General features: G+C 40.6%; 1 protein-coding gene across 2 annotated transcripts; it reads right to left on the bottom strand.

Moving 5' to 3' along the window:
• Positions 1–336: 336 nt before the first annotated feature.
• aspscr1 (ASPSCR1 tether for SLC2A4, UBX domain containing) lies at positions 337–23,103 on the bottom strand. 2 transcript variants are annotated; one of them, XM_044114314.1, is made up of 18 exons: positions 22,973–23,103; positions 22,687–22,742; positions 21,360–21,474; positions 18,924–19,024; positions 17,520–17,577; positions 17,360–17,433; positions 15,340–15,817; positions 14,630–14,689; positions 13,147–13,286; positions 12,261–12,342; positions 10,636–10,702; positions 10,247–10,309; positions 9,056–9,108; positions 5,298–5,349; positions 5,130–5,199; positions 4,238–4,425; positions 3,375–3,441; positions 337–574 (listed from the first exon to the last, which is right to left on the bottom strand). In XM_044114314.1, the coding sequence occupies exons 1-18, from the start codon at positions 23,060–23,062 to the stop codon at positions 571–573; spliced, it is 1,818 nt and encodes a 605-aa protein (XP_043970249.1). In that variant the 5' UTR covers positions 23,063–23,103; the 3' UTR covers positions 337–570. The 2 variants fall into 2 exon arrangements, with proteins under 2 accessions (XP_043970249.1, XP_043970250.1); XM_044114315.1 differs by lacking the exon at positions 3,375–3,441.
• Between the last annotated feature and the right edge of the window lie 764 nt (positions 23,104–23,867).

Raw genomic sequence — 23,867 nt, 5'->3', positions numbered from 1 at the left:
CCATCAGCTCAGTCAGACATGCAAAGAGCTCCCCAAGTACTAAAATATAACACCAAATATTCACTCAAAATACATTATTGAACTATTAAAAATGTCATTATTTTGCGTTCAATTTGCTAAATGTTACCTAAAGACTAACTATGGCAAAATCACAGAGAGAGTAACGCCTCAGTCAGTTCATGCTTAATTATTTAACCTGATAAAGTACATGTTAGTTACCAAAAACTAAGCAGGATTGTTTCTTCTTAGACTTGGAAACTTCCAGGATCAAGAAGACAGAAATATTTCCAGTGTGAAGTTAAAAGAGCTGGAGAATGAAAGACAAACAAGAGCTAATCCTGTTAGCACAAGACTCTTTATTCAATCATCTGCCCATCCCCAACACGCTTCTCTCTCTCTCTATCCCAGGAACAAACTGGAATGAAACACAGCAATCGCCTTCAAATTAATCAGTTCAACGATTCCTCTCCAACTGTAAAGGCAGCAGGTTCTGGTTCTGGTGGATCAGGACTTCAGTGGAAGCACAGCGGAGGTGTGGATGTGGCTCTGACTCCTTCAACGCCTCATTTCTTACCTGGGTAACAAACAGAAAATGGTTAAATACGCCACAGGAAGCTTAGAAATGATAAGCGTTTAGATACTCTGGAACCTTTTCAAACTGCTGGAGCTTTTTTCACATCGTTCAATGTACGCTTGGGGTTCTGGGGGATTTTATGAGACAGCAACACAAAGAAGTGTTTAGTAGTCGAGAGGGAGGATATGCATGCTTTTTAAATTTTTTTGTATTCAGATAGACAATAAAGTCATGACTTCCTAATGTCTGATGGTGGACTGAACATTGCTCTGTGAGATCTTCAAAGCTTGGGATGTGATTTTATAACCCGATCCACCTGGAAACATCTCCATAACTTCCCCCAGTCTGTCTGGATGTTTGTACAAAATATTGAAAGCTACGTATCATTTTATTCAAGGTTTTCATTTACAGGCATATGTATGAATTAAGCTTCTTTTTGCTTCAATTGCAAATTAAAAAAAAATTTTTTTTTTTACAGTAGCGGAATATCAACAAAGTTTTACACACATTTGTAATGGAAAAGCAGCTGGTTAGGAATTAGATAAATTGGTAAGAAGAGCCAATGCACTGCTTCTGAAAATAGATCGGCTTACAAAATATTGTATAGTCAGGGCTCCCGTACATTTCTATATCCAAACTCTACAGATTCCCAGACTGAAATTTAAAGTTTTCAGTCCCATTTAGTCCAATTTTGTAAATGTATTTCAAGATATTTATAAAGTGGCCAGACGTTAAAAGTGCACCCCGCAAAAATGTCCAACTGTGAAGAAATGGGAGGAAGGAACCAAGAGAGAAGGAAAGAAAGGATGATGGCTAAACTGATAAATGGATGGCTAGACAGATGGATAACAATCCAAAGTTGGAAAACTGTTCATTTCCAGACATTTGTGGGAGCAGGAGCTCCATGGAACTCCGCACTGGAAAAACGCTCGTCATGGAGAGGAAGGACAAGAGAAAAGCCACCAATCAAAACCGTGCAAACACAAAACGAGGTGAGGATTCGTTCCTCCTGATGCGTCACCACTGATCCCCTCAGAAATGGACAAACAGCGCGACACACACACACACCGAGCAGAGTCTAGAGCGAGTGTGTTTCTGTGCACCGGTCCACACATGGAATCCATAATCCTCATTGAGCGCCCTCCCATCTGTCTTTTTCTTTTAACTTTCTTCATGAGAGAGAAAACAGCCACAGCTGGGTTCAGAGAGGACACACACAGAGATCAGCCAGAAATAAAACTCACAAAAACACAAACAACACGGGGGAGGGGCAGCAAACGGAGAGAATACCTCGAAGGAAAACACCAATATGGTGACCAGCAGAAACCCTACGACACACCAGAGGCTCTCTGGCTGGACACTCTGTGTGTGTGTGTGTGTGTGTGTGTGTGTGTGGTGGCATTCAGGACAGGATGTGGACGACAGATCTGAACCAACTGCTTGGTCCGAACATCCATCCCGATTATGTGAGTCACCAGCCGTTCTGTTCTTTAAAGGCAGCAATTTGTTGAATGTGGTTCGCTGTTCTCAGTTTGTTTGGAGCTTAATGGCGAAAAACTGCAGCGATAAAAAGTTACTTCACAAGAAAAAAGGGACGTAATTGATCTCAGCGGGCTTTTATTTCCATGTTTAGTGTCTAGTGATGTTTTCACTCCTTTTTAATGAAGTTTGTAAGCTCAATTCAGCAGCAAAGATGAACATTTTAAACACCGAAGGCCTGATCTACAAAGACTCGAAATGAGCGGCAAATTGTGCGAAGAATAAAACTGTAAGGGCAGAAAGAGGCCGTGTTGAACATAATTGATGAAAGGAGCGACAGAGGTGCAGACGACCCTATTTAAATGAGGATTTAAATAGTCCTGCTGTCATCATGGAGTGTCGGTGAACAGAGTGGGCATAAAAGATAAATGAAGTAGGAAGTGGTTAGGCTGCATGTAAAGTTATAATGCATTTCATTTAATGAGGTAAAACGCAACAGTAAAAACATTTAACCATCAAAGTAAAGCTCAAAACCTCTGTACTCGCGTCACACTAACCTACATCTTACCTCCGATCTTTATGTGACAATTTGAAAATAATAAACATCGCTTATTCAGCCCAAACATTGCAAACCAAGGTAAGGCCTTTACAATTTGTCACAACATAAACGCGCTTCATACGAGTCGGTCAAGAAACCTTCCTGGGCCTTAGAGCCGCGCTCCTGCAGAGCATCAAAACGTGACGGCGTGTTGCAGAAAGCAACTGGAATTATTCCCAACTCATAAACATCATTGCTGAATATATTTCTAATCAGTTTTTATTTTCTATTTAAATGTTTTACAAGCAAAGTCTGCTGTCATCGTATCTATGCCTCCTGCTCGACACCGTGACCTCAGACATCTCTTAGTGTTTACACTTAACCTTTCAAGTAAGTAACAAAAATAGCACTTAGGAATCTGGTTCAGGTTTGGTAAATCACGTTATAGGGGAAAGTAAAGTAGTGGAATATCTCCCTCCCACATTTCTTCGCTTCCTGGTGATCGCTGTGTGTTTTGCATATTCATGAAAGCAGACAAGCCGAATTTAGAGCGACTGCGACTCTCCTCATTTTGCAGGACAATCTTGTTTGTGCGTCGTTTGTAGATCAGGCGCGTGTGCACTTTATCAAGTTTGTACCAGGTTTTACAAGTCATATGGTTAAACAAACTTCATTAGTTTTAAACAAATTACAGCTCTTTCTAATACACTTTTGTTTTAAATAAATTACAATCACTTGAGACTAAGTGGCTGTTCCTTCTCTTCTGCCTAACATCAGACCAACCTGTTGCCTTCCCCTGTCTGTGATTCTTTCTCTCTTCTTCTTCTCTTCTTTCTCTCCATCCTCTCAGCTGAATGACATGAACTTCATGTTAAGTAGGCTTAAAATGCAACAGTCAAACCACAAAAGAAGCATAATTTTAACTAACAGCTGCTCCTGATCAGAACTAAATACATCACCACCGCTCACGAGTTAGACTGAGTGACGATATTTAAACTCAAGTTTGTCACCGCCGAGTTCTATAATTTATTGGTTTTACGGTTTCCATTTCACTCAACAAATGATGAATGTCAGCACAACAAAATAAGCACAAACAAGTTCCTTCATTTTTCTCGCTCTAATCCATTAGTTTGTAAAAGCAGCAAACATTGACAGGACAACAGCGACCTGTCATTTCACTGGCTAAGCTAACCTGGACATTTACAAGCGTCCTCTTGATGCACTTACCTGCTGTCTTTCAATCACGTTCAACTGTTTTTATGTTTTGTGCCCTGAGAGCTTTTTTGCCCGCCTCTCCATCTTTAGCTCAGGTGACAACGCGATTCTAATGGGAAAAAAAATCAAAGACCTGGCCACCGTGACAAGTATAAAAGCCGCAGAGCCGAACTGACTTGCACGCTTAACGCAAACCTCGAGAATAACTCAGCATGTGGGGAGGAGAGGGACTGAAGGAGCAGTCTAAAGATAATAATTGAAGTCCCTCTGTTGTTGATTACATCATGCACAAAGTTGTTAAATACAGAAAATGCCAACTAGAAATTATTTTTGCGGCACCATTTTGACGCCCCCTTAAGCACGGCACCCATGTGCGTTGCATGTCGTCCATACCCACTGTTTGCTCCAGTGGCTGTACATCCTCTTCTCACCTGGAAGTTTGAACCACTTGGGCACCTTGCCTGGGTCAGCTCTGGCCGGCTTAGCGCCATGTGGTCGTGTAGACGCTTCTGGCTCTTCCTGCGCAGACTTTGGGTCAGTGTCCATGGCTTCTGCGGGCGGCGGCAGCTCCTCGACAGGTTCTGAGCCGGGTGTGGTCTCTGGGGACCGGAGCAGGCAGCTACAGTAAGGAAACGAGAGGGAAAAAACCTCTGAGGGGAAGTGTTGACTGAGGCATGTTTGTGTCTGGATTATTTTCCTTTAGGGTTTCTGCTTTTTAAGACCATTATTAATGAAATTAAAGACTTGTATCACGACAGAAAATTGGATATTATATATAATAGTAGTACCAAGACTTTTTGCACAGAATCTGCATAGCAGATTAGCAACAGAGGTGAGGCAGTGAGGCATCCTTAACAATAAAAGATGCAAAACAAGCTAGCTAGCTAGCAAGGGTTTATTAGCAGCTAGTTAGCAGTAGCCTCAACCGTATCAAGTCGAACAACATAATTAAGATGTCTGAGTGCAAATTTGTTTTACCTGACAGAAAAGTCCCATGAAAAAAACTTAAATATAAGTACTTAAACACGACAAAATTTAAGACCAGCGGTTAATGTAATTAAGACATATTTTCCAGTGAATCTAAGACATTTCAAGGCCTTAAAATTCATACTTATTAAAGATGTACTTTGTCCTGGCTGGGCAGCTAAGACGAGGTTAAGTGCCAACATTGTCCCAGCAGCTGATGGTCACTTTTAAGGCTCTATCTTTAGAAGTACTGGGGCATGGTGTGTGTTTGTCTGCGTGTGTGTGTGTGTGTGGAGGAAATGAGGGTGAATAGGGGCACCTGTCACATAACCAAAACCTCAAAGAGATTCCACATACCTCGCAATGGACTCATTAGCTTGCAGGGCTGAAACAGACGTCTTAAGAAGATCTCTCTTTATGTAAAACTCTGCGGAGGAAAACTGGGTTGTATTAAAGTCCTCTGCAAAAACACAAGTATTTATTTGAAGCTGGCATAAAATGTGAGTAAAAGAAAAAATTTAAAACCTGCTTTGACGTCAGAGCCGAAGTACACCAGAGCACCAGGAAACAAGTCGGCCTGAAGACAGACGCAGAGAGCGAGCGAGTAAACAGAAGCTTTCAAAATGTTTGGCATTCTCGTCAATTTCTACAAACAGACCAAACTGCTGCTGCCTCCCGCTACAAGCAAACCAAACGTTCCTGGCAAATCGGAGGCAGAAATTAAGCTCGTTTCCTGGGATGATTCATGGCTCGGGGGGGATATGAACCAGCAACCACTGTTCTTTGAAGCGGACCACAAAATGAGCACCAATCAAATGGTTAGCGAAAACACTTTCACCCCTGAAGCTTCACATTCCTCCACCGTAGATGGTCCTAATGGTTATAATGGACCAGTGGCAGGAAGATAAATTATCAACCGTGTAATTTTGAGGTGAAAAACACAGACGGGTGGGCAGGCTGGGAGCACGTCTGTCACTCTAACAGGACAGAAGCGAAAAACAGGAAAAGAAAATGTCTTCTTCACACGAGAAACACACAAAATGGTTCTTGTGGAGGAGAGAACTGCAGTTTTTATTGGAATTATATATATATATATATAACTGGCTAAAATTAGGACAAAAAGGTTATCTTTTGTCTTAATTAGAGGTCACAGTGAAGCAGAAACATCGAAACTACAAAACTGGCTGAAACATTTCAATAATCCTTGTCAAAGAATATTTTGCTAAATCGCTTCATAACCCTGGCTGACCAGGAAACAGGCCTGAACCAATGAAGAATATATGGAGAGAGGAAGAGACGGCAGACCCAACAATGCAGAAGACCTGCAGAAGGTTTCCATGATTAACGTGCCTCAATGTACATTTTCCATTTTAATTAATCTCATTATTCAGTGAATTCTAGTGCGGATCAATATATGGATGCAAGGGGACCGGAGAGCACACCGCAAGCAGGAAGTGGACTGTAGCACAAGGCATTCTGGGTAAATACAACCCAAACAGACACGGTAGCCTAACATTGGTGGGGAAAATGTTTTCTGGGGTTTTGCCAATGGAAAATAGAAACTCTACAACCACTAAAATCTGATGTCACTCCATTCTGATTTACATTTCCTGAAGAAGGAAGTTGTGTTCAGTGTCTTCTTCTGAGGTTTCCATGTCGTTTCCTTCACAGATTCTTGGTGCAGGGAGGGCGGCGAAAAGGTTTCTCAATTAGTTTGGACTGTTTGACACAGTGCAGCGTAAAAGCGAAACTGGAAATGTTGCAATTTTGGTGCCCAACAGAACCGAGTTTATCGGACCATCAGGTGTGAGAACACCTTCAGTAAGCCTTAGCGCGTCCGCAGATTGTCCTCATGGAGACATATTCTCTGTAAAACGGTGCCGACAGCAGGAACTGCTGGGTTTTCATCTTTTACTTCCCTATTTCATGTCGGTCGTTTCGGCAGATCAAACAACTTTATACCAGCAGGTAATCACAGTGAATTGATGAGCTTCATCATCAAATAGATGTAGTAAAACGACCCGCATGACAAGAAGCCATCACAAACCACAACAACGATGAGGACGTATTTAAGTCTCTATCTTACAGCAGAAGTATCGGAGAGACTATACAACTTAGGGCTGAAGATAATTATTGTTTTAGTAATCAATTATTTTATCAATTATTCTGACAATGAATCAGATTTTAAAAAAATGGTCGCGTTCTACAGATTTCATTTAACAGTAGCTTTGTATACAATATTAGAAATGCATTACAAGATGGACAAATAAATTTATTCTTCAAATAAGAAAATGAACACTTTATTGCCTAATATTCAATACCTTAGCATTCCTTTAGTGAACGCTTGATCATTTGTAGCAAAAATACATCTGCAGCTAAAAATACTTCTAACATCAACATTTGAAGAAAAAAAAAACAATCAGCCCTTTTTGATTGACTTAGCATCAGTATAGTGTCGGGTAGTAGTGATCTGATGATCAGATTAATAATTGGACAGCAAAAGCTGTTTAATAAATTATTTTTTGCCCACTTGAGTGGTTCTGGATCGAACATACTTACAGTTAAGTTTATTTTTTTTATTTTTATTTTTTTACGTTAAATGCAAAACGTATAAACTTTTTGTACAGTTTTGGATTAGTTACTGCCCTGCGTTTGTCTTTCAGAAGTAGCATCGTTTTGAGTATGCACTCTCCACTTGACGATTATTTCAATCATCAGTTCATCACAATTAATAGTTTCAGCCCTGTAAGAGCTAAATGAGCTACTCTGCAGTGACACGGGGCAGGTGGCTGCCGGGGTCGCATGAGTTTACACATGCACGGTCCTCTCTCTGCCTTTGTGCGGCTGGTTGCTAAAACGGGACATACTGGCCTAATTGCTGTCATCAGAGCCCTGTGAGCAGGAAACAATGTGTTACAGCGGAACAACGAGCATTCCTGCGATCCCGTTCCCTACAAAGCAGCGCTCCGGAAGAGACGGGTCGACGAGAGGAGACCTGTGGGTGGGTGAGAGGAACGGACAGAGGGGGATAGAGTAAAAAACACTGGGTGACAGAGGAGGTGGCGGAACGGATCCTGATGGAAGAGCGAGGGGCAGACGGGCGAGGGAGGGGACGCCTGCTATAAAACGGCCTCTGGGTTGGGGAAACATTCCTTTCCTGACATGACACAAAGTGATTAAAGCGCACATTAGTGTGTGTGTGTGTGTGTGTGTGTGAGCCACATGTGCACAGACGTCTGTGTGACATGACAGAGAAAGATTAAAGATTCCTTCTGCGAGTCAAAGATTGATGTGTAGACTCCGAAACGGAGACAGACGGTTCGTGCCTGAGTGTGCGCAGAGATTAAAGATTTTGTTTTTGCGCACTTTAACGCTTTTAAGTCCCTAATGGGTAGAGACATGTGGGTGAAGGCCAGAGAGAGAGAGAGAGAGGAAGAGCCAGAAAGAGAGGGACCGTCTGGGTGCTGGAGGCTAAACGGAAAGAAGCCGTTGAAGTTGGGGTGCAGGAGGGCGGGCGGTGGAGGGGGATGAGTTGTGGGTAGCGGCTCGAGAGACGGAGAACAAAGACGGTTGCCGAACATGGCAACATCTGATTAGACTGAGACAGATCCTGACACGGGACAGCCTCAACAAAGACCTCTCAAAGTAGGCTTTTAAGGTCTTTGTTTTTTTTCCTGAAGGATTGTTATCATTTGTACCAGCCCCACTGAGGGCTGATTCTTCTTCTTCTTCATCATCACAACAAGATAAACTTCAAACAACTTCCCACCCCACCGCCGCCCCTTTGATTTGCCACTTTTTCAGGCGTCAAATACGTACGTAATTCCAACAAATATACTCAAAATCAAGAGAAGGAGCTAGAGGTATGGGAAGTGAGGCAACTACTTTATAACTCTGACACCATTCCCTCTAAACTCAAAGGCAACAAAGCATCCCGGCTGCCTACTGCTCCGTGTGTGTGTGTGTGTGTGTAAGATCAAAGCGAGGCCTGTATTAACCCCATGTGCCAGTCTGGGAAAAATCAAGCCCAGCTGGGGTCAAGGACAGTGGAGAGAAGGGGGCGGGGGGGGGGAAACAAGTAATGAGTGGAAGTGAAAAAAAAAAGGGATGGAGGGGGCAAGAATGCAGAGGAGCTTTGAAGAGCCAGCCGAAACATTTTATAGTTCTGTGCTAAGAGAGAGAGGGGGGAGAAAAAAACAGTTTTATTTGTTGTTTTGTTGGAGTTTAACTTTGAGGCAAATCAGTCCTTTCAACAGCGTCAGAGTGAAGCTGAAGGATCTTACCTCCACCAGAGTAGCTGAAGGGTCTTCCAGAAGAGTTTTTGGAGGGGTGATGACTGAAAAGGAGAGAGGTGAAAATCACAAACTGATAATTGAACTCATGATCAAATCAGCAGTTATTTAAACCCAACTTCAAATATAAGGCATGAATCCCTGGCGCATTCGTTCTTACGGTGCCCTGCACAAGTTCTCACTCCTTAAACGTATTCACACTATGTTACATTCTGATGGCTAATTTCAATGCATTTTTATGTAACCAACACAAAGTGGGTGTGTAATTGTGAAGAGCTATATCTGTCACTATGCTACTTTCTCTACTATTCTGCTGGAGTGACCAAGTTTCCTCCAGTCGTACAGAAAATACGGCGGTTCACGAATCCACAGCAACACGCATCCAACTACAGGTTAGCTAACCTAGTGACAACATGACTATTAAACCAGCTAATAGCTTGTTAGACTGTTAGTAACTCGCAGAAATTCTGGTAACTTCTGAGGCCCACATACATGAAGCTAAATGCAATCTGCTGGGTTTCCATAGATAGAAACCCATTACCAGAGTACCAGAAAAAAATATTATTTTAGCTGCATTGTATTGTAACTATGAAATATTTGGAATGTATGCATGCTGCTAACTAGAGTCTAGATCAGGCTTAAAAAAAAAAAAGTAACCCTAATCGACTAATTACCTTTAATTATAGGCTCCAGCCAAAAGTGAACCCAACATATTGTTTTAACTAAGATTTTCCTGCTTTTATTTTTTAACAGGAATTTGAGTAAGCAGTGTAACTTCTCCTGTTTTCAGCTTCGGTTTAACATCTTCAAGCTCCGTTTTGTTGTTTGCTGTAACCGCAGGGTGAGTCAGTTGCAAATATTTGGGGATGCGTCACTGACAGAAGTAGAGGAGAGCAGAGCTGCACCAACTCCTCTATGCAGACTACCATGAGTAGATTAAGAAAACTTTATATTGGCCCAACCCGACCATCAAGCAAATCATTTTGGCCGATAACATTTGTTGTTCATTTTTACAGAAATAAATTGACTTGAATAGAAATACAGTAGGGTGTCTTCTGTTAGTACTCAAAGGTGATTTTAAAGGTTTGCACAACAGCAGAAAGGCGGATCACCGTCTTAAAGGGTGAGTTTGGATACATGGAAGTCGTGGGAATAACTAAAAGGAAATTACATGCCACTTACATAAGTAGAAGCTGATCTGAGGATCCTCCAAGTGACTTCTCAAGAAGTCTCTCACTGCACCGACTGGACAAAAACCAATGTGGAAAAAACAAAAAAAAACAACAAAACAGCTATACTTCAATCACTCAGTTTGTGGACTGTAATTGATGTTTCAGAAGGAATTTTCCTTCAACCTGTTTTTTTCCTATGCTGGCTGTCAGATGGCTGTTGCTCATAATCCCTGGAATTACAGACTTGTCTCATTCTTTCTGTCTACATCGCTCTGCTGCGGCTGCAGTCGTGAATGTGTTTACGGTGCCACGAGTAAACTTCACATTGCAGCCATACCTGTGGCTAGTCAGGTGAAATGAGCACGCTCCAGCAATGTGGACCAGCACAAACACACGCACCTGTCTCCAGGGGCCTGAAGAAGCCCTGCAGAACATGTCTGTCTGGAAACTGGATCCGCAGGACCACCTGGAGACGCACAGGATATACATACTCTGAATTATAAAAAACCCCCACATGATTTACGTTGTAGAGGTATTTATGCCACTTGAAACTTTTGATATTTTGCCAGGTTACAATCAAAATTTAGTTTGTTTTGAGGAGATTTTATGCGTTTGACCAACACTGGACAGTGCGTAATGGTGAGGTTGAATGAACTTTTACTTTTAGCTCACGTCCGTATTCAGAATCCGTGAGCCAAAACTTAGTGGAAGCACATTTCTTGGGGTGCGTCCCTACAGGATGAATTGTTTCCTCTTTCTTTGAAAAGGTGGTGTAGTGTCAGGTCGTACACGGGCCTCCGGGTGTGTTGGAGCATATTTCTAAGCAGAGGTCTTACACTGGGACTGCTCATATAAGGAAATGGTATGGATTCCAGCACAATGTGGAGAGGGTCAAAGAACATATAAGGAAAATGTGTATATGGAAGAAACTGACGAAAGGAAGACGAATATGTTGGGGAAAGCCAAATATGGTGCTGTGGAAGAGACTGTTTCTAAAGACTTCTTCATGATTCGATTGTTTTAATACAGGTTGCACTTTAAAATAAAATCCTTATGTTGAATCTGCAGAGCCGGGAGTGTTAGTTTTACTCCAGATAATGTTTTAGAGTTTTAGTTTTGGTGTTCATTCTTCAACGTGTTTGCTGTGCTCCCGGCAAAACTTTAAAAAGGTTTGAACTTTCTTTCTACAACGGCTTTTTCTCTCTTCCGCAAAGACCAGATTTATTCATCTCAGCAGTTTCTCCAGCGTTACCATCGTCCTCTTGGATATCAGCTGATTAATGCGCTCCTCAACCAGCCAGCCAGCGTAGTTGGAGACCCATATCTTGGTGGGATTGTGGCGAGATGTGCACAGCTTCAAATATTACTTTATAATTTTATCCTGCTTTAAACTTCTCCACAACTTTCTCTCCACAACTCCAAAAGAAGAAAGCTGACTATAGCGCAGGGCATTCTGGGTAAACGCAAATCAAAACAAAGCTAGAGTCTAGTGTTAGTAGAAGAAATGGCTTAGAAACGCAGAAGAGAAATCCCACCGCCGCTGAAATGTGACCCTACTTTATTTTTGGTTGAATTTTGTGAAGAAGGAAGTTCATGTCTTCTTCAGAGGTTTTCGTGTTGTTTTCTTCAGTAGTTCTTGCTGCAGCGCCTCCGCAGCTTGCTCAAGGGGTTTGAATTGTTCCACAGTGTGAAAGCGAACCCCATCAGCTGAAAATGTAACAAATGTTGCAATCTTGGTCCCCAATCCAACCGAGTCTCCTGGACTATCCGGTGTGAAAACTCCCAGCGTAAAGGGGAATGAACAAATTTGTCAGTCTATTAGATTTGTAGTGGTAAAAAGAAAAAACTAAAAGTCCTGTCTCATTTTCCTTTCACTTCACACTCACGCACTACTCCATGTTGGTTTGTTACAAAACATCCAGATAAAATAGATCTCAGTTAGTTGTTGCAAGGAGACACAGTTCAAGGGTGTGAATACTTTTGCAAAGCCATGAAGACCAGAGGAATGTTTGGACGTTGCTCACTTTGGGATACCGTTCCATCTTTTCCTTCATCTGAGCTTCTCTCAAAGCCTTAGTGAGGAGCGGAGCCTCCTCTAATAACTTCCTAGAAAAACAGGGAACAGAGACAAACGGAGGTTCAGATACGAAGCGAACAGCGGAGAAATAGACGAGCGTGTGTGTGTGGCCGCGTGTGTGTGTTGTGCACGTCAGAGGCAGAGACAAATTGCTGTGGTCGATTTAACTCCGGCGTCGGTAATTGTAGCCATCGACATGGTAGCAGCGTCGCAGCGAGGCAGCATGTCGGCGCAGATTAAAGGTTGCGCTCGGCGAGGCCTCAACCTGATCGTGTTTGGTCCGTTGACTGGCCGGGCTGCACAGAACAGAACTACTAATTGCTGCCAGCACACTGCGTTCGCGGGGCCTTTGTAGTGTGTGTGGGGCGCGTTATAAAAGGAACCATGTTTGCAAACACACACACAACGTCTGCGCAGCTGCGGCCCGCCGCGGCCGCATCCAGAGACGGCCGAGTAAACTCGGTCCCATCTGTTTCGAGGAAGTGCTCATAAATAAATAAGAACTTCAAACTCATATTCGGCAGCATGGAAAAATAAAATAAAAACCTTCCAAACACACGCAGAGATGCCCAGCATTCTTCCTGCCTGTGGCCTGGCATCACTGCTGTGGTATTCAACAATTAATAGTTACATATTGACAAAACACCACAGGACCACATGCAAAACCGACTTAATTATCTGCTTCAAAGAGTGCAGGACCAGAAGTCGGATTCAGATGGGTTTCTGCGGCAACGCGTTTTTTTTGTTTGTTGTTGTTTTTTTTAACTGGCAAACAAACAGTTTTAAAAAACCCTTTAATTTATTTCCTGGTTTTGTTGTTTCCTTCCACTCACCTCTCGCTCTTCAGCTGGGCGAAGCGCTTACGCACGTCGTCCATGGTCACTTCAAAGAACTCGTCGGGCAGATCGGCGTGGTCCTCGGTCCGACGGAACGCATAGTCCATGTGGTAGACGAGAAGCTCCCTGTCCACTGGCTGGTCAAAGAGAGAAGCGACAATGTTGTGACCACGCCGTAACAGCAGCGACCCTGAAGGAGTATTCACACCCACTGAACTTTCACACATTTCGCTACAAACAGCCAGAAACTTCAACCAACACAAAGAGGCGCATAAACTGCACAGAGGAGAAGACAAGAAGATGCTGTTTTCAGATTTTTCTTTAGCAAGTAAAAATTAGAGAAGTATGGCAGGCATTTGAATGGATCCCACTTTACTCTGATGTGACATGTTCATACAAGCTGCAGACGCTTTGAAAACAATCAGATACACATCCTGTTTAGTACCACCTACGGAAGTGACACAGATTTCTTTGGGGTGAGAAGATTGGAAACGGGCCGTTCAGATTGCCGTAAAAAAAAAAAGAAAAAAAGACGAATTTAAGATGCACTAGGTTTGAAAAAAAAAAGAAAAGAAGTGGATTTGGGTCTCATTTGCCTGCTGAGTAAAAAATCCAGCTGTTTGGTGAAGACTTTAGAGGTTCGCAAGAGGACGTTAGTGAACAAGCAGCATCAGCAAACATCCTGAGACTCCTAAACTGACACAGATGGGCAAAGAGAGGAATATTCAGAGAAACAGCCAGGAGGCCCGTGGTAACTCTGGAGGAGCTGCAGCGACCGACGGCTCAAGTGGGAGAATGTATTGAGAGGAAAACTATGAATCGTACCGTCGACAAATCTGGTCTTTATGGAAGGATGGCAACAAAATAAGGCACTGTGGAGAAATGCGACCAGAAGCGAATCTTTTGGCCCACACTGAGAAACGTTTCCACAATGAAACGATTGGTAACATCATGCAGTGGCTGTACTTTGTCTCTGCCCTCCATTTCAGTCAAAATTCAGACATTGAATGAATTAGGGAATTTGTCACAAGAAATTAAATTCACAGATGTTATTCATTCAAGCTGACTGAGTTTGAGCTATTCAACAGAAAAAAAAAACCTCAAGAGTTGATGCTGTAGCTGCAGGAAAAAGTGGCTTTTCAAAAGTATTAACTACAAATGCATTACACACCTTGTATGTATTTATTTGTAAAAATAAAAAAGAGAGAGACAACAATTATTATTATTTTTTTTATTATTTCACATTTATGTGCTACTGTGTGATCATCTACGTCCAACAGATGCATTAATGTTTGTGGCTGTAACATGATAAAATGAGAAAAGGTTTGAGCAGAGACACACTGTATACACAGAGCAAGGCAGGGGAAGGAGGTTTAATTATTTAAATTATGTTGAAAATGTAAGGAATCGGGAGATGCAGGAGAAGACTCTATATGTAAATAAAGACAATACAACTCAAAAAGAGAAATTAAATGTTTACCTCTAGAAACTCTTCTGTGTTATCCAGATCCCGTTCTGCCGATTTGACAGTTGCTTTGCACTGACAAGACAAAAGATTAACTTGTCAGTAAAGCCAAGAAGTCTCGCGAAAATCATTTCAAGATGATTTTAACCATCCTGACATCACATACAAGAATCCACCTACAGTTCGTTTCACATCATTCATACGTTCTGACACCTCAAAAATATCACAAACAAAGCACTAGGGGATCTTTAACTCTGTTCCCAGTTTGGCAGAAATAAATTATTTAGCTTTTACTGAAAACTTCCACAGTTCTGCGAAAATCTGCTTCCATTCTGTCATATAATTCAATCACAAATGAAATCCACTTAACAGATTTATTTAATGTCACATTTCAACAGCTTCTTGTACTTATCAAAAGTGACAAAACCAGAGCATCAATGTCGTTATCGCTACAAGCCCACAATGCTCACCTTTATTATATGCCACACCATGAATGTGGTGTTTTTGATTTTTTTTAAACTGTTAAATCTGATTCTGTTTCTGGCGTTTCCTCGTTCTACCTCAGAAACAAAATGTCGATTTGGGCGGAGGTGAAAGCTTTTGTGCAAAAGAGATTTTCGACATCTTCTGATGCTCCATGAAAGCCAGCTTTTAAAACTGTTCCCCTCTATTTTGTTGTGTATTAATTAAATAAGAAATGTATGTGATGTGTTGCCGGGGCTCACTTTAGTGCTGTGGTTTGATCTGGCCTTCTTGGCTTTGGGCGATTGCACGGTCGTGGTTAGAGCCGACGGAGACGACGATGAAGACAGCGAGTGTCCGATCTCTCCGGGCAGACCCCCGAGGCGCTGACCGCCGCCAGAGAAAGGAATGAAAGGTGCTGCTGGAGCAGAGGAGGTTGGGTGAGAGTTCAATCCCGACGGTCCGGCTTCCTCTCCATCCTCGACTGCTCTCAGGACTTTGGGTCGAACCACATCCTGAGGTCCAGTGATGGAGCTTGGAGCTGGCACAGCTGGGGTTTCCGGTGGCTCGTGTGGATTTGATTTACTGGTTGGCACAACTTCAGCCGTCGCCTCTGGAATCGACGGCACAGGGTCGGGCTGAGGCGATTCGCTGAGAATGGCTTCCATTGCAACAGGTGTGCTTGGCTTTGCAAGAGGTTCCTCTTCCTCTCCTGCTGCTTGATTCTTTTTGTGTAGAAACCTACAACAAAAAGTGTTAGAATCACATCTCTAAAGTTGTCCACTCTTGCTAGTTAAAGTGAAAGAGAAAATAACATCAAATGTAAATAAAGCACAAATGTCTAACGATCACCAGAGAGGCACTAGAAAAATTCACCAGTGACCAAATCCAGACACTTTCCACCTTGGTCGGCCGGTCAGAAACTCAATAATGCCAGTTTTTTGTTGTTGTACGGACTGAGTTGTACCAGATGATGCCAGTTTGGATGCTGTCATGTGTCCAGCATCAGTAATAGTTTAGATAGAGACTGAAAAATTCCAGACACCGTGATGGAGCCTGATCCGATCCGACTAATGAACCTCACTTATAGGCCAAGCCCAAAGTAAACCCAGCAAACATTTTATTTAAGATTTTACAGCTTTTTGAGGAAGCAGTGGAACTTCTCCAATTGTTAGCTTTTGTTTAACATATTTCAGCTCCATTTGGTCACTTGTGTTTTTGACACTATGTTGAGACAACCTGGTGATTTATTCATGTTGCAAAAACATGAGAGAGAACAAGACTTTGGCAGATAATAGGAAGGTTAGCTGTAAAGCAGGAATGCTGTGCTTGCCATATTTTATTACATAGTTTTTACCTTTCTGTTATGCTAAATGTTTCATTTACAAAAGCTGACAATCTTCAGGTAAAATTTAGTGAAGGCTCTAGATACTCTATATACCATACCATACCAGCTTTATTTATAAAGCACTTTAAAACAACCACAGTTGATACAAAGTGCTGTATAATCCAAAAACACAACATAATAAAAATAATCATAATTAAAAATAGTTTAAAAACAAAGACATACACTTTAAACTAGATCTCACTGGTGTTGAAAGCCAAGTAAAATAGATGGGTTTTAAGACGAGCTAGCATATGTACATCAGGAAACTGCTGTTTTTGTCATACTAAATGCGCTAAATCGCTAAAAATGGAGCTCCATTAATGATTTTGGTTTATATTTCAAAATAGTAAAACTTTATTTTAAAGTGGAACAATACTGGCTCTTCTTCTAATAAAAATAACTGATCACACAGCACAAAGGTTAGAAAAAAAACATATATTCAGTGCTCATCTACTTGGATTGTAAACCTTAAGGTCAAAGCGTTTATCAAAGACAAAAGTGAACCCCAAAGTTCTGATTGGTGAGTCATTATTTTCATTTCTGATACAAAAAATGTCCTTTGTTGTTTAAATGGGATAAATTTCAGCTACAAGTGTGTCTAGGAGTTAATTTATTTTTATTTTTTTTACATTAAACCTTAACAATACTCCAACAGAAAATAAAGTACAGTTAAAGGCCAAAGAATATTTATTTTGCAAACACCAGAGGCTGGAACAGCAATCCCAATCTGTGGTTTGTTGTTAAAACTTAGGAGAAATTTGGACATTAGTTCAGATCCAGAGTTTTGTTTTTTGCTCTGACAAAGAGTGGAAATACATTAAAATAAAAACAATGAACAAAAAAAAAAGATATGTTTTGATATTCCAGCGTGATAAGGGTTGATGTGTTCGCCCTACCTGACAATGGCGCTTCCACCTGTAAGACCCAGAGACTTTAGAGTGGTTTTCTTTAACGCTTCCTCCCCACTCACCTACACACACATGGACAAGCAGCTGTGTTTCCATAAAGCTCACTTTCATCTCTTGAGAAAGGGAGAGTTAAAGGAAGGCTTCATACCTCGTCTCTCATGTAAACACATGCAGGAGTGGCTCCAGACTCGGTCAGCTCCGACACTCTGTCAGGATCCAGGGAAGTAAGAGTAAAACAAAGATTAAAACCAAAGGTAAACAGTAATAGCTTACTTTAACTGTGACAACAAAAAACAAGACATATTTCTTTTTATTGTCATTCCCCTTTGTAAGAGGAGTGCACCAATAAAACCTCATGGTACGTAGTGGAACGCTGCATGTATAAATCATGTGCTTACAATGTCGTGCAGAAACCAACTAAACATTTTACTATTGTTCCCCTAAATTACTGAAAATCAAAAACGACCCTTCCGTCTCTCGTCGTTCCCTACATTTTTGTTTTCCCCCCGTCGATGTGGAACTAATACCCACTTCTTAGAAGCATAACTTTGCTGGCAGGGAATCAGGATATGCAGTGATGTAATTTAATAGAGCCGAGATGAAGGCCGGGGGACTGCAGGAGCACCTGGCACCGCACAGCTGGAACTACTGCATGTTCCAGCTGTGCGGAACATGCGGTAGTTCCGCACTGCACAGAGGATGTTGGTTTGGCCCGTGTTCCATCTTTCATGCAACGCCAAGCTAAAATCTGCAGCACCCATAACGGGTGTATTCATTTCGTACAACATCACCTTTAACCTCTTCTTTGTCATTTATTTATTCAAAAGTTTTTTCATTTTTTTATCTTAGCGTCTATATTTTTTGTTATAGATAACATGTTACTGTGGTTTCATCTGTTGCTCTAATGTTTTTCTATCATGGCAGCATTGAAACAGTGTGTTTTAGTTGTTTGTGTTTATGGTAATGTTGATGAACGATGGTTTTGCACATTTGGGACAAACTGTCTACTTCCTATAATCAGAAAAAAAGACGACACTGAACTAAATGCTACCTTTTGATGCATCAGTTCTCTAACAGCTTTATGCTGAGATTAATATGCATTAGTGCTGCAAATAACAATTATTTCATTAATCGATTATTTTTTAACTATTAATTGAGTAACCAGGTAAAAAATTTGGCACATTCTGTAGATTTTTTTATTCACAATGAAACCTCCTGGTAAGATTATTTCATACAATGTGAAAAATCTGTAAGAAAATGCCAATAAACAAAAAACTCAATTCATTTAAAAAAAAAAAGAAAACAAGGACTTAATTGCCTTAAATGTCATAACAACATTCCTTCAGCGTATGCTTGATCAGCTGTAGCCAAAAAAAAAAAACTTCCATCGACAACATGTTAATATAAGCTTTCTTTGATTCGTGCATAACTGCTGTAATTTTAAAAGTTTATCATCCACCCTAGATCTGTCAACAAATTGCTGCTGAAGAAGGGGAATCTTTTCGGCCCCGTCCCGATCTCCTTGCGTCAGCCGCGCACGTTCAACACGCACCTGATCTGAGGAAAATGTGCGATCACTTCCCACAGGCTCTGTCCGGAGGAGAAGGAGCCCTGGAGCCGAGAGCCGTCCTCCATCTGGAGGGCGATCCGCACCTGATGCGCAGCGAGCCACAAGAACAACACAAGCTGCGTCAGAGAGCATACACGTTCCAACTACAACATAATGCAGAAGTAACTAGCGCCCATAAATGTTCAGCATCACTTCATCTACAATAAACTTCAAAATGAAAAAAAAAACAATAAAATACCAGAACACTACTTTCAGGGTAAAACAGGCAATATAAAACACTTTGAAATTTGTTCCTTTGTCTTTCTTCGCATTAAAGAAGCTAAAAATAATGCTCTACATTCATAAACCTCAAAAAGTCTCAAATTGATGAAATCTAAGAGAAAGTTATTGACTCTCTGATCTGGGGTCATTTTTTTCAGAGGAATAAACTCTTTGACAATCCAAGTTGTTTTGGTCGCACATGTGGGCCTACATCAGCGTGAAAACGAGCAACACACCCGGCAACAGTGTGAGGCTGATGTTCTCAGCTTCTGAGTCATACTCCGGGTTGTTTATGTTTACTCAACGATGCCGTTGTCCAGAACAGGGAGAGCGCTAAACGGCGGCTCACCGGGAGAGATGAAAAGAGAGACTTGGCTGTCAACACCAAACACTCACACACACGCCAGCCTGCCTGAGGTGAGTGGTTATGTGGACATGTATAAAAAAAAAATCTGTGAGGGATCAACAAATAAACCGTCCGTCAGATGAACAGAGCAGCAGATCAAACACAGCAATGAGTTTACGGATCAGATCATCAAGCTGTGATGTCAGAGGAAAGTAAAGCTCAGCTGCAACAAAGTGTGTGTTTGTTTTTTTTCTTTTTTTGGAGACAAGTGAGAGCGAACAGAGAATATGAACTTACTAAAACCTAAAACTGATGATGAAACTCACACACCAAGGTGAGCTACTAATGTAAGAGATAACGTGCAAATGTTTTTATCAGCAAATAATACAGGGTTGCTAGCTACATGCTCATAATCAAACCTTTAACTTTCCAGACTCAGATTTCCAGGGTTTTCTGCATATTTTGGAAGTATAAACACAGAATTTCAGTATCATTTTATAAATGAGTGGACAAATAGATGACAGATGTTCTAGATTGTGAAATGGATGAATGGTCGGACCGATGGTCAGACAGAGAGATCAACACATGATGGACAATGATGATGCCATTTGAGAAAATGTAACGTTTGTTGCTTGTTTCCTACTTGGTCACTGTATTATATTTTTATCATGTAAAAGCACTTTGACCAGCTTTGTTGCTGAAATGTGCCATAAAAATAAACTTGACTGCTTTAGTTGGACGAACACAGGACGGGATGGACGGACGGATAGATCGATTCTCTCACTCTTCCAAATCCAAGCAATGGTTCATTAAACAGGAAGCCACTAACTACATCAGTTAGGTAATTAACCGGTGAACAGCTGCAACATATTTAAATGCAGCATCCCTTTCCAGTTCGGCCCATTTGCTTAGTTAAATCCAGGTGTAATCCTCACTTCGTCAGGTTGCTTACAACCAACTGCATGCAAAACTATTTATCTAATACGCTCTTTCATTGCGTACACTATGGAGCATAAACACCAACATTACTAAAACTAAAATCTTTTCATCCATTAGACTTTTTACAGCCCAAAATTTTGAAACATGTAGAAGAGCATTGATTAAAAAAAAATAAATAAATTTAAAAAAAAAGTCCAACCATATGATTAGTATTTGAAGTTTGGAAACATAATCTGTTAATAACTCTGAATGCAATGAAGCCACTGTTATTGAAGAAGAAAAAGGTAATAATAATCTAGCACTTGCTATTATTAATAGTAGTGGATAATGTCATAATACTTCAAATCTATTAAAGGATCGAATTGCGCCTAAAAACTCTTCCGCCCATTTGCCTTGATGCAATTCTTAGAACAATATAAAAACTATTCACAGATTAGTGATTTAAAAATACCTACGTTATATCAATTTCAGTGAATTTCTGAATTAATTTCTGAATTTCTGAGGCTTCTTCAGATTCAGTGTAGTACAGACCGCTGCAGGAGATCTTTCCTGCCAACAGCCATCTTCAATAACTCTTTAAAGAATCTAAATTAATAAGTTACAACAACATTCACAAAGGGATTACTCTATAATGCCTTAGGGATTATAGAGTATTTTTGAATTTGAATAGGATTGCTTCAGAGTACAAAAAATTGTTAAAAAACTTACACGTGGAGCTAAAATCTCACAGGTAAATGCAGACAGGAAAACTTACCAATAAATGACACCACCGGTGTTGCCACTGTCAATGTCTTAATGGTTCTGGTGATGACCAGATTTTAACTTTTCCTAGTCTTTCACACACATTTTGTTTTAAAGTCAAGTTAACTAACCTGGCTGTCAGCTCCACTTTGTTTCCTTGCACTTGTCACCATTTCCAGTTTGGCATTGTTGGGAAGGTTGGCAAACCTCCACGGCAACGTCAGGTCAAGAACGGTCCTCTGAAACCTGTCAGCAAGTTCACAACAGAAATAAGACCGCTGGCACCTGTAAAAATGACTTGCATTACACTAATTACTAAAAGGTTCAGTGGAGCACAAAACCTACTTTTATGCACAAAGAAAAACATCCAAGCCTGGCAACATTTAGCAAAAAAGACATCAGAAGTCTCCTAAAAGCATCAAATGAAATCAAATTTTATTTGTATTGCACCTTTTAGCAACAAGGCATTTCAAAGTTCTTTACATCATAAAAACAAAAATATAAAGTCACAGAACACAGACAACAGACAACAACATCACATTTTGCTGTCTTTGCACATCAGAGTTAATGTTTCATGATTATGTTTCCAAAGCAACTCTAAACCGCTGGGTTTTTAGTCTAGATTAGCATGTGGTGGAAAGTTGTTACAATCTCAAGATGCCAAGGTAAATTTTTTGGATACAGTTCCACTAGGCATGTGTATAGTGGAAATATTTATTCAAAATTTTAGAGCACTTACAGAGAACAAGGTTGCTTATTTTCAGTATTTCATACTACCGTCCCTCAAAACTCTGCTATCGCATTCAAATACCTCCTACTTACTAACCAATACGCTCTGCTCTTCCTAACAACTGTTTCTGTCCTACATGGCTCGCCCACAAAACTTCTCTCCATCTGTTTGCATCCTTTTTCTCATACTCAATCTTCTACTCTGTGCAGATTAAGCCTAATCACTCAAGTCTGTCCTTTCCTGCCCACAAATTCACTTTGCAATTTCTCAAATCAAAGTTGTTATTGCTTCATAGCAGGACCAAACTTTAAGTGTGACTGGAGTTATTTGGAGCAAATGACTAATAAGGCATTTGCTCCAAATGTCACTTTATTTTTGAGAATGTGACAAGAGTTTAGATGGCAACAGGTTCAACACTTGAGTGTAAATAAGGAATCCTGCTTTAAACTGGAAAATTCTTACTCTAGAAGCAATTTATTTGCAAGGAAGATGAACAGATATTGCCAAATCAAGGTGTACATTTTTGGAAGACTCCTACTACCTAAAACATTTCCACAGATTATAAATGACTTGCCATGATTTGTTTTAGACAAAGAAAATCGGGCTTTTTTATTTTATTTTATTTTTTAGAAATTACTTTATCTCATGAGATTTTTATAATGCTCCTACCTTCATAGCTTTGAATTCAGACAGGCAATCAGATAAGATATATATATTGTCACACTCACTTTAAACCGTGATCATTGGGGTCAAATCCATGTTTTTTGCAAACATCTTCCAATATCTGCGAAAGGCAAACATAGCAGGATTGTAACAGATCAAAGTAAGTCAGATATGAACAGAGTTATGCTGACTTAATTCACCCGAAGGCTAAAACTGATCCGTCACTGGCTAACAAGTGTTAGCCTAGCATGCTAGCTGGAGAACAGTTCGCTCTCCTGTTTTCAGGCATGAACAGAAATAAAAAGCTTCGGGTGCCTGAGAGCACCGAGCGCTCACTGTACACCGGTTTACCTGTAACAAAGGTGTGTTTGGAGCCACTTTAATTGTTTGCCTTCTCCCGTTTGGAGTCAGAACCGTTACAGCTGAACCACTGGCTGCCATTGTTTGCAGTGACGTCACGGTGTTTGTTTGAATCAACTTTATTGTCCTCGTTACAGACAATGCAAAAAAAAAAAAGAAAAAAGAAAATTAAAGGACCAAATCACATTTCAAGCTGGGAAAAATTTGCTTCACAGCAAACATTGTATTCAGAACATTTTTTTCCGTTTTCTTTTTTGATTTGGTTCCGATAGAGAAAATAAATATGAAAAAATTTTGACCTGAGTGATTCATGACAGAAAGACAACAAGAACTTGCTCACAGTTTATTCTGAAGGCAAAGAAACTGACAAATGTTGAAATGCTGCAAATCGTTAAATTTATAGAGGCAGCAGAACAGCACTTTAGGAACATAGTCAGAATGAAAAGCTTCAAAAGTTCCATTGTTGTAGAAAATAGCAGTAATTGAGATTGCTAATTGGTATACTAATTTGATGATGAAGAAGATAGGCGGTAATGGAGCCCTGCAAGATACACGCTGAAGTACACACATATGTATCTTTTCACATTTTGTTGCATTACATCCTCAAACTTCAATTAATTTGTGAATTTTTAGTTGATAGTCAAGAAAGTGGTAGGAAAAGAAGACATGGTTTTCAATTGTGTTTTACAAGAACCTGAACATTTTTACATGTATATGAATTTAGCACCCTTTACTCTGAAACTGGTAAATAAACTCCAAGGCAATAAATTTCCTTTAAACATCACCTTTAAAGGAAGGGAGTTGAGCGGTGCATAATTTAGAAATAAAATTCTTCCTACAAGTTTCTGAAATTTGCATGCATGTGTCACCTCACAAGAGCTGAACA

This window comes from Gambusia affinis, linkage group LG04 (genome assembly GCF_019740435.1).
Source record: "Gambusia affinis linkage group LG04, SWU_Gaff_1.0, whole genome shotgun sequence".
In the NCBI taxonomy this organism is placed as follows: Eukaryota; Metazoa; Chordata; class Actinopteri; order Cyprinodontiformes; family Poeciliidae; genus Gambusia; species Gambusia affinis.
Note: the sequence above shows the minus strand (reverse complement) of the source record. Positions and strands in the feature narration are given on the sequence as shown.